We start from the raw sequence: 13,208 nt of genomic DNA, 5'->3' as shown, positions 1-13,208 counted from the left end.
CACATGTCTTGACGTACCGGGCGACCCACTTGCTACATGTGGGGTCCACCAGAAGGACTGAGAGACCGACAGAAAGGTCTTCTCGCGGCCCAAGTGGCCGCTGGAGGGCGCGTCATGCGCCTCCGCGAGGATGTCGAACTTCAGATCCTCGTCGTTGGGTACAACCACCCGTGGAGGATCAGTGGGCTCTACCCGATAATAGAGGAGGCCCTCCTTCAACTCATATCGGTGGAGCCGTGAGCGCTGTCGCGACGAGAGCCAGTCGGACTTCGCGCTCGTTCCGGCCTTAAGGAACTTGACGATAGGCGCGACAGCCTCATCGTCCCGATACGCCATGCGTATCCGATCATATAGATCCGTTGTCACCCGCGTGATGTGGGCCAACTCATAGTCGGGACGCCTAGAGAGGGCGTCCGCAAGCACGTTGAGCTTGCCCGGCTTGTACTCGACGCGGAAGTTATATTCCGCGAAGAAGGACAGCCACCTCGCCATCCGTTGGGAGAGGTGAGGCGAGTTAGTCGCCGTCCTCAAGGACGCGTGGTCTGTGTAGATCACAAAGGGCGTAGAGCCCAGAAGGTGAACACGGAACTTCACAAGGGCATATTTCATTGCCAGGAGCTCCTTGTCATGGACAGGGTAGTTCCGCTCGGCGGCTTTGAGCTGCCTGGACTGGAATGAGATGACTCGTTCCTGTCCAGCCGTGTCGTCCTGCAGCAATGCACACCCGATGGCGTAATCGGAGGCATCGCAGACGACGCTAAACGGCTTCGTCTCGTCCGGCAGAGCCAGGACAGGGGCCTCTTGGAGACTGGCCTTGATGCTGTCAAAAGCATCCTGGTGCTCTTGCTCCCAGCGCCAGTCGACGTCCTTCTGAAGGAGGCTCGACAAAGGCTTAGCGAAGCCCGCGTACCCAGCGCTGTACTTGTGAAGGTAGTTGGCCAAACCCAACCACTTTCGAAGATCCTTCTGGGATCGGGGCGTCGGCCATGCTGCTATGGCCTTGACCTTGTCTGGGTCAGCCCGAACGCCCACGTTGCTTACGAAGCAACCGAGAACTTTGATCTCTGGTGACGCGAAAACGCACTTGTCGATGTTGGCGTAGAGCTTGTTCGCTCGCATCACGTCCAACACTCGACGGAGGTGTCCTAGATGCACCTCCATGGCCGTCTTGCCTCCCTCGGCACGGCTATGGACGAAAATGTCGTCGAAGTACGTCTGTACGAAGGTACGCAAAGGGCGGAACAATTGCGTCACCAGGCGATTGAACGTCGCCGGGGCGTTAGACAAGCCCTGCGGCATGACGAGTCACTCCCAAAGCATGCCGCTTGGAGTGCTTACCGCGGTGAGCGGGATGTCACTCTCTCGCATCAGGATTTGGTAGTATCCGTCTACCAAATCCAGCGCACTGTACAGTACGCTCCCGGCCATGTTGTTCAACAACACATCCTTTCGTGGGATCGGTGTTTGGGCCGGCACCGTTGCGTTGTTCAGCTTGTTATAAGCGTGAACCAGACGCCACTTTCCGTTCGGCTTACGAACGCAGAAAGTCGGCGTCGAGTGCGGGGATTTCGACTCCCGCACCATGCCTGCCTTCGCTTTCGCGGCGAAGAAGGCATCAATGACCTCGCACTGTTCGCGCGGGAGAGGCCATTGCCTCGTGACACAATACTTTGTGCCGGGCACGAGATCAATCTCGTGCCGTACGCCTCGATCCGGTGGGAGTTGGGTCGGTGGGTGTTTATTCATCACGTCCGCATACTCCGTCACCAAAGGATACACCGGATCCTTGGGGTTCTTGAGAATCTCAGAACCCAAGCGCGCCTGACGCTGCTTGTTCATGTCTTCCAGGACGTTCTCGTCCAAGACAGAGGAGGAGTTCAGCTCCTCCTGAGTGGTCTCAGGTCTTATGAGTACCATCTCAGCGATCTCTCCAGCCTTGAGGTTGGCCAGGAAAGACTCAGCCGTCATTTCCTCGAGGTTCAGTATCTCTGCAACCTCTGGCAACTGTTCCAAGTGGACACCAGATGCCTTGACGGGTAAACCCGTCTCGCTATCGAAGATGTGATAGCACTCTTCCACCGGCCTTGTCGGAGGAGCCCGGGCCCTGGACTCCGAGTCGCTTGAAGCGACGTCGATCGGAACGAAGTTCGGATCCGACTTGAGGCGGCGGCGGCGTCTTTGCCGACGGCTTCTGTGACGGGGAGCTTTGCTGCCCACGTCTAGGGATGTCGTCGCTACGACATCCGAGGCACTCGTGGCCTCGTGTGGTACTGTTGTACCCACACAGGAAGCGTGTTCAACGCCTTCCTCTTCAGTTAAGGTCTGGGCGACCGCGTGTGGCACTGTGTTACCCACACAGGAAGCGTATCCGACGTCTTCCTCTTCAGTTATGGTCTGGGCGACCGTGAGTGGAACTCTGTTACCCACTCTGAACACGCTGTTCTCAGTGTTCATGACAGCTGCAGCTGTCTGCGGAACTAAGTTACCCGCCTGTGGACCTAAGTTACCCACTTGGCCGGCGCCTCTTCTGGGCGCGGCCACCATCAAAACATCCTCGGAGTCGTCATATACGTCGACGACTCCCAAGTATCTGCCGAATGCTTTGGTACCCTGGCAGCCCTCGCGGGCGCCCCGGGTCCTGACAGAGGTGGGAACATGACTCACCAATGCTCTGTCGGACTGCGCAGGGCGGCTGGCACCGATTGCCTTGCCTCGCCAGTCGATCCAGGGCTCGTGCTTCTCAAGCCAGGGCATGCCCAGGATCATATCATATGGATCCATATCGAGAACAGTGAACTGTTCGAGGCTGTCAAAGTCTTCAAACTGACAGCCAGATCCACTTGGACGTTGGGGACAGTGACGACCTTTCCCGTCGGCCAGTCGCACTGACACCGTCCCGTTGCCCTTGCTTTCTCGCAAAGCTTCGGACAACTTGTTGCTGTTACGAGCAACCGTCTGGCGGCGTGCGAAATTCTTCGACGCCCCAGAGTCAATCAAGATTCTAAAGGGGTGATCGTACCCCCGTACACATCCGTGTACTACGAGCAACCCCGCCGCTGCTCTTCGCCGATTCGAGAGTGCGAAGACTCTCAGGGGCTAAGTCCCCGTGGTACGCGCCACCCGCGTACCCATCACGAAGACTTAGTTCTTCCCCAGTAGGGCGCCCCGCCCCTACTGGTTCCCTGCGTTCCCCTGTCCCCGGGATCCTGGCTTCTGCCAGCGACCCTTGAGGACGGGCTTGGGGAAGGACCGTCTGCGGAGTCTTTCCGCGGGACAGTCGCGCTTGAAGTGGCCCATCTTCCCACAGCCGAAGCAGCGGATGTCACGCTGTTCGGCGGACCCGAGTTCCATGGGAACTGGTCCGTTGGGGCTTGTTCGACCGGGAGCCGACAAGGAACTCCCAGGCCACGCTGAGGCCGGCGTACGCGCCTGGCGATGGCTGTATTCTTCTTGAAGAGCCACTTGAATCGCCTCTTCAAGGGTGTTTGCCTGCACCCGGAACAGCTGAGTGCGTGCGGGGCCCACTCGAAGGCCGTCCATGAACACAGTCATCTTGATGTGTTCATTGAGTGGGTTTCCCACTAGGGACGCCGTGAGCTCCCGTATCTCTTGCACATACTCGTGCAGTTCGCGTCTTCCTTGTTTACACGCGAGGAAGCGCGAACGCTGGCGGTACTCGTAGTTCGCCGGGAGGAACGCGGCTCGGAGCTGTTCGCACAGCTGAGCCCAGGATGTGAAACATCCAGGGGATGTCGCTTCCCGAGTGTACACCCAACTCTTAGCACGACCGCTAAGGTTGGAGAGTGCAAAAGCAACACGCAGTTGCTCGGTCGAGATCAGAGCCGCGTCCATCGCGAGCTCTACTTCTCGGACCCAGAAGTGAAGGTTCTCGCCTTCCTTCCCTTCATACGGCTTTACCTTCAGCCGTATTGGCTTCGGGTGAGGCGGGTTTGCTCCCGCCGCCGGAGCCTGCAGGTTCTCCCGCACATGCGCGATGAGGCCCTGCTCGTACGCGTCGAATGCATTGACGCGCTCGAGCTGCTCAGCCGGTGTTGATACCACCAGGCTCTGCAGGGCCTCCATCCCGAAGATGCCTGCCATCTTCCGAACCGACTCGAACTGAGAGTCGTTCATATGGGAGAAGTCGTTCCTATCCATGGCAACGAACTTCGGAGGTTCAGGTAGTCTACCCGCGATGGCGTGGATTGACTACAAGTGCTACCAAGTGTGACGGGGTCACACAGCACCTTGCGCTAGAGGAAGTTATCTTCCGAGAGTATACAAACTCTCAGTGAACGGCAGTTCACAGGTCCCCTCTTTAATTAAAGAGAGCGAAGTGACCTAAATAAGGTAGATTGTAAACTGAGTATATTTATAGGTAGGTTAAGTTTGTGGTTAATACAAACTATCAGTTACCTATAGAAATGCAATGTCATTTAACCAATGGTTGGTTTTGAATGACCTTGGTACCTTGTACCAAATATCCCGGAGTATGACGTGTCATACTCCTGAAGTGTGAAGTGTCACACTTCATGTAACCAGGGTACACTTAGTGCTACGTACCCCGTTACAGTTAGCGTGCGTCAAGCCCTTACTTATATAGAGCGTGGAGCTCTAGAATTTTATTACATACCCGCACCTGGTTTGTGAACTGCTGGAAGCACTCGGGTCTTCGGACTACCATAACGTAGTTGTGAATTTGAAAGTGGAGGACACGGTCCTGGACACCATCACGATGATGCCGCGCTTGCACACAATAAGCGTGACGTCCATCGAAGAGCTGCTAAACATGCCAGAAGGGAAGGTAGTCGTCGACGAATCCACTGAGTTGGGTACAAACGGAGCCGGAAAAAGCTAATGTCTTTGCTGGACAATGTTCGGGTGAAGCTTACCATAGGACCAGTGGTCCGGTCCTGGACCACTAGCTAATAATAATCGTCAATTCTGTATCACTAAGTACAATCTGGAGGCTAGCACCCCCCCCCTAGTCTCCTTAACTAGAAGGTATCACGATTGGGATACCACCCCGAAGAGGATTGTCTGCCAGGCAGGCAATTTGGCAAAAACGAGATAAGATTTTGCGAGCTCATGATCCAGCTGTAACCTTACCTTTTTAAATTACCAAACGCAATCATTATGTACTCACTTCGAAGGAGGGTCACCAAACGATATAAAATTCGAGCATAATGCTCAAGTCGTCCTTTAAAGCATTGTAGGAGAGCCTTTTTACTAAAGCTTATCCGTCCTTTTTCCCTGACACTTGTAGGAATTTCTGGTAAAACTGGTTTCTATTGGCGGAAGTATCCATACGTAACGCTAGTTTGACGTACTTTCGGGGTCTTCCGGCTCTGCCCCACACGATGGCAGCCGCGTACTTGTGTCCTTCGGGTAAATGCTGGTAGGCCGTCCATACGTGCTTCATGACGCCTCGTTGCATCGACACGAAATTTGATTCATCATATCTCTCCATAAAGCGAACGAAGATCCGAAACCCATTATTTTTATCCAGCTCCTTCAACCGGACATTTTCCAGTCTCAATCGTTTCCAAAGCGTCTCCATTGGAATGCCCCGACGATACAATTGATCAAGCTGTCGGCCTTCGACGTCGTACAAGAATTTCTGGTAGTACTTGTAGTTGGGATGGGCTCTCTTTGCCTCACCTGACAGCCCCTTTAGCTTTAACGAATTCTCGACGAAGTCTTGGGTCTTGCCGTTCATGAACCAGGACCTGATTTCCATCGTCTTGATAGGATTATTTATTCTCTCTTCGTTGCCACTTGACTGCGACACCACAGGCTTGAAAGACGACAGTAGCCTTTTGTCGCAGCAGGGAGTACTCGACGTCTGACTGTTTCCTATGGAGGCTGCTCCATACGTACTCGTGGTAACGAGTAGAATGAAAACGATCGTCAATCCGAGGTACATGAAGAAGGCCAGATCAGGAAAAGACTCACGCTTTGATCTGTGAGAAGTTACGAGTAAAATGAAACATGACTGCAAGATTTCTCGTCGCAGTATGACCACATGCTCGAAAACGTGCATCATCAAGGGATCAGGGGGTCCGAAAATGATATTGTTATTTATCGTAGTAGCATCTTCACGATAAATTATCGCGAAGCTAGCTTGTATGTTGGCAATACGTTATGATGCTTTAGCTAGAAGACCAATAAATAATTGAGTTACTGCTGCAATAACCAAGGTTTATTGAATCAATAACAGGTATCTACGCTCGAGTTGCTGTGTCAAGTGTTTGTGCGTCCCAGTAACCAGCATTTTCGCGCAGGAAGAGAATCATTTCTAAAGTGGGAAGTGAGAGAAAAGAAATTGAGTCTGCTGAGATCAGCCGATTCGGCAACAAAACGACTGGTTCGTTGACTGCTGCAGATAACTTCAGGAAACTGTAGCATAAATTACCGTATGTACTATGCAGCCACCATAAATTATGCACGAGCCTAGTTTAGGGTGACAACATAAATAATGTCTGCTTATTTATTGAAACTACTGTGTCGTCAATTTTTTTTTCGGGGGCCCTGCAAGGGATGTCGAGTACAAATTAGCTCATCCTGTGAATGCTCTAAATACCGGTATGATACCGGCATTATCTAGGGCGTACTGTTATAATCTAGATTTTAGAAAGATTTTATTCTGAAACGTGTGATCACATTAAGTGCCACAAAACATTGTGTGACCACACCACGTACGACATTGACATTTGAATGGTGGGGGGGGAAAGCTCAGTTGGGCAGTCCACAGGTTCCTTAGCACTTCAGTTTTAGCGTTGTAGTACACAGCTGGATAGCTACCGGTATACGTATTTGTATGATCCGTGGTCCGTGTGAAGATTTTCAAACAACACCATCTTTCGACCGAGGGCTCCAACCCTGTGGCGACAATTCTTCTCATCAGATCTGATGGACCCCCACCACAAATATCTTTTTAAGAAAATGTTCAGACTGAATTTAAGTGTATCTCATGTGTGGCGCATTTCTAGTTATTGAAGCCTGCATCCGCCAGATGCCACGCCCAGAACATCCCACACGTCATCCTTTCCCTAAATGACGGGGCTCTGGGCTGCTTGTGAATAGTAGTAAATGTAGCTGTGTCCGCACTTCTTTCCTCTACACGCTTATGGCGGAGATTCGACCTCCGACTCGCGAGTCCTGCCGCCAGAGCGGTCGGGAGACGGAGAGCGCGTTCGCTGCCTTCTTGTCGGACGATAGCGACGACGAGGAAGCGGATGACGCGCACACGCGTGCGCTGCTTCGGATGCAGGAGCAGGCAGACGAAAGCGCGTACAGTGATGCCCCCTTTAAGGCGGACCCGGCGGCTGCAGCCTCCAAGGTCTCAATGACCGACGTGTTGGACCTCGTGGCGCTCGTGGAGCGAGCCAGTCGAGTGGTGGGTGGCCAATTGGACGTCAAGGAGGAGAAAGAGCCTCGAGACTCGGACCCTCAGTCGCCCAAGAGAAAGACGAGCGCTCGGGGGACGGAAAGCGCCTTTGCAGACTTCGTGTCGGACAGTAGTGACGAGGAAGACGAGGACGACGCGGATACACGCGCGCTGCTGAGAATGCAGCAACAGGCAGACGACCGAACGTATGTGGACACACTGAAGATGGCAGACGAGAGCGGCAACCGCTTCCGCCTCACGTGGGCCAAGCCAGGCGCGTTTGATGCTCGAGAGGACGAGGCCTTGCTGGGGCCTAGGAGGTTGGTGGAGGAGGCGACGAAGACAGAGACTACGGGCACAGAGGATCGTCCTAGTGACGTCGACAGCTTCGTCGACGCTGACGCTGATGTCGTCACGCGTAATGCTAGTGGGCCTCACGACAGTCTGGCGTCCCGACCGCCGAGCTTTGGTGACGCGGGCGACAGTTTCTTTGACGAGCCTCGACCTAGTTTCTCGGACGAGCACAGCTTTACTACTGGAGGAGACAGCTTTGCAGATAATAGCTTCGTGTACCGTCCGAGTCTGCCGGATGACGACGAGAGTCCGAGTGAAGCGCTGAAGCGCGTTGACTCAAGCTTCGTAGATGCCAGTTTCGTGTACCGTCCAAGTGTTGCAGGTGACGATCGGACGCCGAAGGACCGACACGCCGGCCGCTCTGATGCGGAGAAAGCTCATGTGACTGTCGTGCATCGTCCACCTCTCTTTAGTAGCGACCAGACTGGGAGCATTGACGTCGCTACAGTCGCCCACAGTGTCGAGTCTCGACCAAGTCTAGCAGACAACGACCATGCGACATTGGCTGACGGTACTGCTGACGACGTCGTGTATCGACCAACCTTGCCGGACGAAGAAGATGGCCCGGAGATCGTATTCGGCTACACTCACGCAGTAAAGGCAAGCACGTCGACGACCGAAGAGAGAAGCCTCGAGTACCGACCAAGTCCGACGGAAGCAAACGTATTCGAAGGGGAGGAGGACGACGAGCCTTCGTTCCTGAGTCCCAGTGCGTCGAGCTTCATCCGACCTAGTGACGCTGTTGCATTCGATTGTGGAGGTTTGGCTGATTCCTCGTTCAGGCTGCACCAAGTGGAAGCTGACAGTGCTGCTACAGAGGACGACAGCTTCTGTAGTGTACTCACGGACAGCTGCGCGTCCAATGCCCCGCCTGAGCTTGGCACCTCGGAACAGCCCAACGGCGGTAGTGGTGCCGTACAGACTTTAGCTGGAGAGCAAGACGAGAGCGAGGCAAGTGAGCGTGCTGTCGATAGTGCGACCTCAGCGTCACCAGCTGAAGTCTTTCCCAGCACAGAGGCCTCGATCGAGCCGCCTCTCTCTCGCAAGTCTAGTGCTGCGTCTTCCACAACGTCGTCGCACGAGTGTTTTCCGCAGCGTCGGCTGACAGCATCGCGCGAATCGTGGCGAGTGTCGGCACTGGACTTAAGTGAGAGCAAGCATGCCTTCGATGAAGAGCTGGGGCCTCTAGCCAGTGATTCACAGTCCCCACGTGCTTCTGCCGGCTACAGCGAGCGACAAAGACAGCGACTCAGCAGTACAGTGGAAGAACGCGCTTCGGCCTCGTCGAACTCGTCCAACAGCTTCGCGTCGTTCCACAGCCAAGCGAACTTCTTCGTGGACGATATCCAACAGAGTTTCTCGTCCGTGAGCTCGTTATCGCTGGACTCGAGGCCTTCAGGAGACGACTCGTTCTTGAATGTAGCCATCCTGGGAGACGACGTTCGTGACCAGGACGAACGACGCAGTAGCGACATCATATCGCAGGAGGAGATTGGCGCAGAGACGCTGGACCGAAGCTACAGCGACCTCGTACAAGTAGACGTCGCAGCGGGACTGGATCGCAGCTTCAGTCAACTGGTGGACCGGGATGGATTCTACCCTGTGGGCAGAGACTGCAACAGCGCGAATGATACGATACTGGGAAGCTCTCTGGCCTCATCAGCTGTGTCGCAGTCTTCCGCTACGAGTGACGAGCTCCCGTTCGTGTCCTTCAACGGTGTCAAATCTCCGCCCTCAGCAGGATCTACAAGTATTCAGTTGCAGAAGCAAGTGGGGAAGCGTTCGCCAAGACGACAGCCGACCAACAGATCGCAGCAGGCTCTCTACAGGTCGTTTATGCTTCCTCGAGGCCGCGACGTGAAGCCGTCTAGATCTCCCGCTACTACCGGTACGCAAAGCTTCTCGTCCGCAGCGCTTCTGGCTGCTATCAAGACGCGTGACGCTCGTACAAACACTCGGTCAGAAGAAACAGAAGCGGGTGACGTGGCTTGTGGAGCTTTGCTGCCCCTTGAGCCTCCACTCAAGCTCAAATTGGCGCCACGAGGGCGTGGCTCACTCTCGTCCTCGCTCTTAGCAAAGAGCGGAGCAGCAGCGTCGCCTGTTGCTCCGTCGTCTTTGACTCGCTCGTCTGTGGCGTCTTCCACGGACACTGCTGATCGTCTGGACTTTACTGGCGTTTATCGAGGCTCGGCGAACAGTCTCGAGGCTTCACACAGCAACGACACTTCCTCTTACAGACCCGGCCAGTCCCGGGAAGAGTCCAAGCTGGAGAAACGCAACGATGCGCTGAAGTTCGATCTCTTCGGCGTCAAGTTGGAACGCTCAACGAGTGACAGCCGCACGATGCAGCGCGCGTCTCAACGCAAAGTGGAAGAGTTCTTTCGGAAGACGCATCACAAAAGTGTGGACGATATCGACGAACGGGAGCCGCATCGCTGGACGAACCGCAAGACACGCGCGCGTACGACGGTGATTCAATGTGTGGACGACGCGGAGAAGATGTCGCGTCATTTCGACGGCAAGCCGGAGGCCAAGATCATCGATTTGAAGAACTTGCGCCATGGTGGCAAGCGCTCTGGGTGGCATTTGGAGGACGATGCGCGTCCGGTGCCGCAGCGTGAAGATTCGTCAAAGCAGGCAGCGATGGGGATGACGACTGGGACCACAAGTACGGGCACTACAGCGACGCGATCCATGCCATCTGACCACGTCTCGGGGCCTCTGCATTACGTCATTAGTCCGCAAGCAGCAGACGCCCAGAAGCCCAAAATACTGGCGAAGAAGAAGACGAACACTGCTGGTGGTGGCGACGGATTGGGCAGGCATGGAGCAGCGGTGGGACGTCGAGCTGGCAACCTCTCGCTGACACCCTCACTGCCGCGGCTGTCGGCAAACGAGTCTCCTGCGCTCTCTTCGTCGCCTTTCGTCACGTCGTTTACGCCTTCGAGCGGATTTGGGGCAAGTGACGGCATGGGAATCGGGAGATCTCCGGGGAAATCGCCAGTGGCTTTTGCTGGCACTGCGACTGGGTTCTTGTGGAAGGCTGGCAGTGGCTTTAACGGCTTTAAACGCTCTGCCGATGCCCCGTTCGACGCGTCGCAAGTGTCGTACGCTCAGAGATCCACACTAGCAGGACGTGTGCAGAGTTTATCTGCGTCTCTGGCCAGTACTCTGCGCCGCTTCTTGCCTGGTCGATATGCTCAACAGCAGAGTACTACCGCCGGATTGACGTCGCCTCAGTCGCAGTGTACAGCCCCAGCAGCGCTGCCACGAGGCTACGATCACAATGGCTTCTACGAGCTTCCGTTCAAGGTGCCGGGACTGAACAAACCGGTAGGACAACGGAAGGAAAAGACTGTGGAAAGTGATCGTGCGTGGGTGCGGCAGTGGCTGATCCTGGCGACGTGTGCATTGCTTGGGCTGTCACTGGGTGCTATCCTGGTTTCTGTCGTGAGTCCTAGCGCTACTGTGTTCAATCTATCGGCGAATGAAGTTCGTGAAGGTCAAGCGAGCAATGGGGAGATGGTGGTTTCTACTGGAGGGAGGTGGCTGCTGCTGCCTGGACGTTTGTTTCTTCGCGTGTGGACTGCGGTGACTACAGTGCTGCTGTTGTGCTACGTATCTACTGGTCTAGCGGATCTGGTGGGCTGTGCAGATAAAGCCGCGCTTGTGCTGAGCTTTCGGTCGCTTGGATACGCATTAGGTCTCGCAGGTTTGGCAGCTCTCGAAGGAGTCGTGGCGATGTGGATGACTCACAGCTTTGGATGGTTTCGTGGAGACAGCGGCACGACCAGCACGGAAGGCTCGACGCTGTCTGATGCTATCGGAGCAACATCGCTACCAAAGGGAATAGTGGGGCTGTTGTGTGCTGGCGACAGCGAGTACCTGCAGCGACTGGGTCACGACGTGTTTGCGTGCTCCAATGCGTCGCTGACTCTGCCTCTGTACGACGAGATTGCCGTCGACTCGCCCGACAACGGGCCCGCTGTATTCGGACTGCAAGAAGTTACGACGATGTTGGCCACTCCGACGTCTGTGTCGTACTATCCTGCATCGCTAGGCTCAAGAGGAAACGTGACGCTCTCGTTGCTATCAGCGCTGGCGCCAAGCAACGTGGCGTCGCAGTTTACGCCTGTGGAGCTGGATGAACTGGCCTCGCTGAGTGGTTTGGTCGTCTTCGGTCTCTTGCTGGGCTACGTGTGTGGGAAGAGGATGCTGAGCTTACGACGTGATGCTCAAGCTGTGATGTTCGAGTCTGTAGGAAGCGCTTCTACTCCCGACCCACACAAGGCTCGCCATTACATCATTGGGATTTTGATGGAGCTGCAGCTTGTGCTGGAGTGGATAGTGCGTCCTATGGAGCGATATCTGGCGCCTCTGGGTTTCTTCTCGCTCATGCTCGGACACGTAGTGGCTCACCATCGGGAATGGCGTTCGTTGGCGTCTCCCGTGTCGTCTCTGGTCGTTGGTGTGTTGAGTTTACTCCTCCTCCATGCTGCACTGGTGCTGCCAATTGTACTGAGGCTGCTCTCCAGCACTCATCAACGTTTACCTTGGTTGAAGACGATTAGGGCATTCGCTCCGGCACTGCTGTTCGCGTTCACTACTGACAGCGTGGCTCTAACCGCTCCGGTCTCGATGCAATGTTACGCTCGAGCAAACACGACGACGCGATCCGCCGCGCAGTTGGCCACCGCTGTGACAGCAGCTCTCTCTCGAAACGCTCGTGCGCTGTATCTACCGCTTCTTGTTTTGTGGCTGCTGGAGACTTCAACGTCTGATGAAGTGAGGGTGAGCTCAACGAGTTACTTTGCGGTGTGGCTACTGTCGCTGTTGAGCTCTTTCAGTGGCGGGAGCTCTCGCGTGACGCTGGCGATGGCTCACACGCTGTGGGCTGTTGCTGTGAGGGATGATGCGTCCAGTGCTGCGAGCGTACTGCCACCTACGATGCCACTTGTGATGGTGTGCGACGTGATGCTCTCGCGAGTGGCCAACGTCTTGACTGTGATGGACCAAGTTGTACTCGCGCAGTTTATCGCGCAGCACTGGGACGAGACAGTTGTGGGTGGCCACACAGCAACAAGGAACGACGACAGCAACGTGTACGTCGCCAGTCCCAGCCCCCTCGATGACAGCCAAGCTCCTCGTCCTTCGTCCAGTGCGATGCTCTCCTCCGTTTACCTGTAGAAGCTGTACAGTAGCGTTAGTCACTGTTCTGTCTAGGCGCATGTATGTCTGATCGATTGAGAAGGCGTCACTATTGATTCCGTGGTGGTAAATTACATTTGTAACTTAAAAAGCTATAGTGAATCAAAGCGCGTGCTCCGTGAGCCAGTTTTTACTTAACGATTTCGTGATTACACGGCGTATTTTTCTGGAGTGACGGACATCCCATCACCATTAGAAATCCTAATAACCAGACACGAGGATACCCCAAAACTACTACAGTATTTCATACTGTACA

General features: G+C 54.9%; 2 protein-coding genes across 2 annotated transcripts; one reads left to right on the top strand and one right to left on the bottom strand.

Moving 5' to 3' along the window:
- Nucleotides 1-5,236: 5,236 nt before the first annotated feature.
- Nucleotides 5,237-5,926, bottom strand: PITG_19998 (secreted RxLR effector peptide protein, putative; the record flags this gene model as incomplete). Its single annotated transcript, XM_002895677.1, has 1 exon — nucleotides 5,237-5,926. The coding sequence occupies one exon, from the start codon at nucleotides 5,924-5,926 to the stop codon at nucleotides 5,237-5,239; it is 690 nt and encodes a 229-aa protein (XP_002895723.1).
- A 4,161-nt stretch (nucleotides 5,927-10,087) lies between these two features.
- PITG_19997 (uncharacterized protein) lies at nucleotides 10,088-12,931 on the top strand (the record flags this gene model as incomplete). The annotated part of the gene is made up of 2 exons (XM_002895676.1): nucleotides 10,088-12,259; nucleotides 12,308-12,931. 2 exons carry the CDS (start codon nucleotides 10,088-10,090, stop codon nucleotides 12,929-12,931), a joined length of 2,796 nt encoding a protein of 931 aa, XP_002895722.1.
- Nucleotides 12,932-13,208: the final 277 nt, after the last annotated feature.

This window comes from Phytophthora infestans, genomic scaffold (genome assembly GCF_000142945.1).
Source record: "Phytophthora infestans T30-4 supercont1.141 genomic scaffold, whole genome shotgun sequence".
In the NCBI taxonomy this organism is placed as follows: Eukaryota; Oomycota; class Peronosporomycetes; order Peronosporales; family Peronosporaceae; genus Phytophthora; species Phytophthora infestans.
Note: the sequence above shows the minus strand (reverse complement) of the source record. Positions and strands in the feature narration are given on the sequence as shown.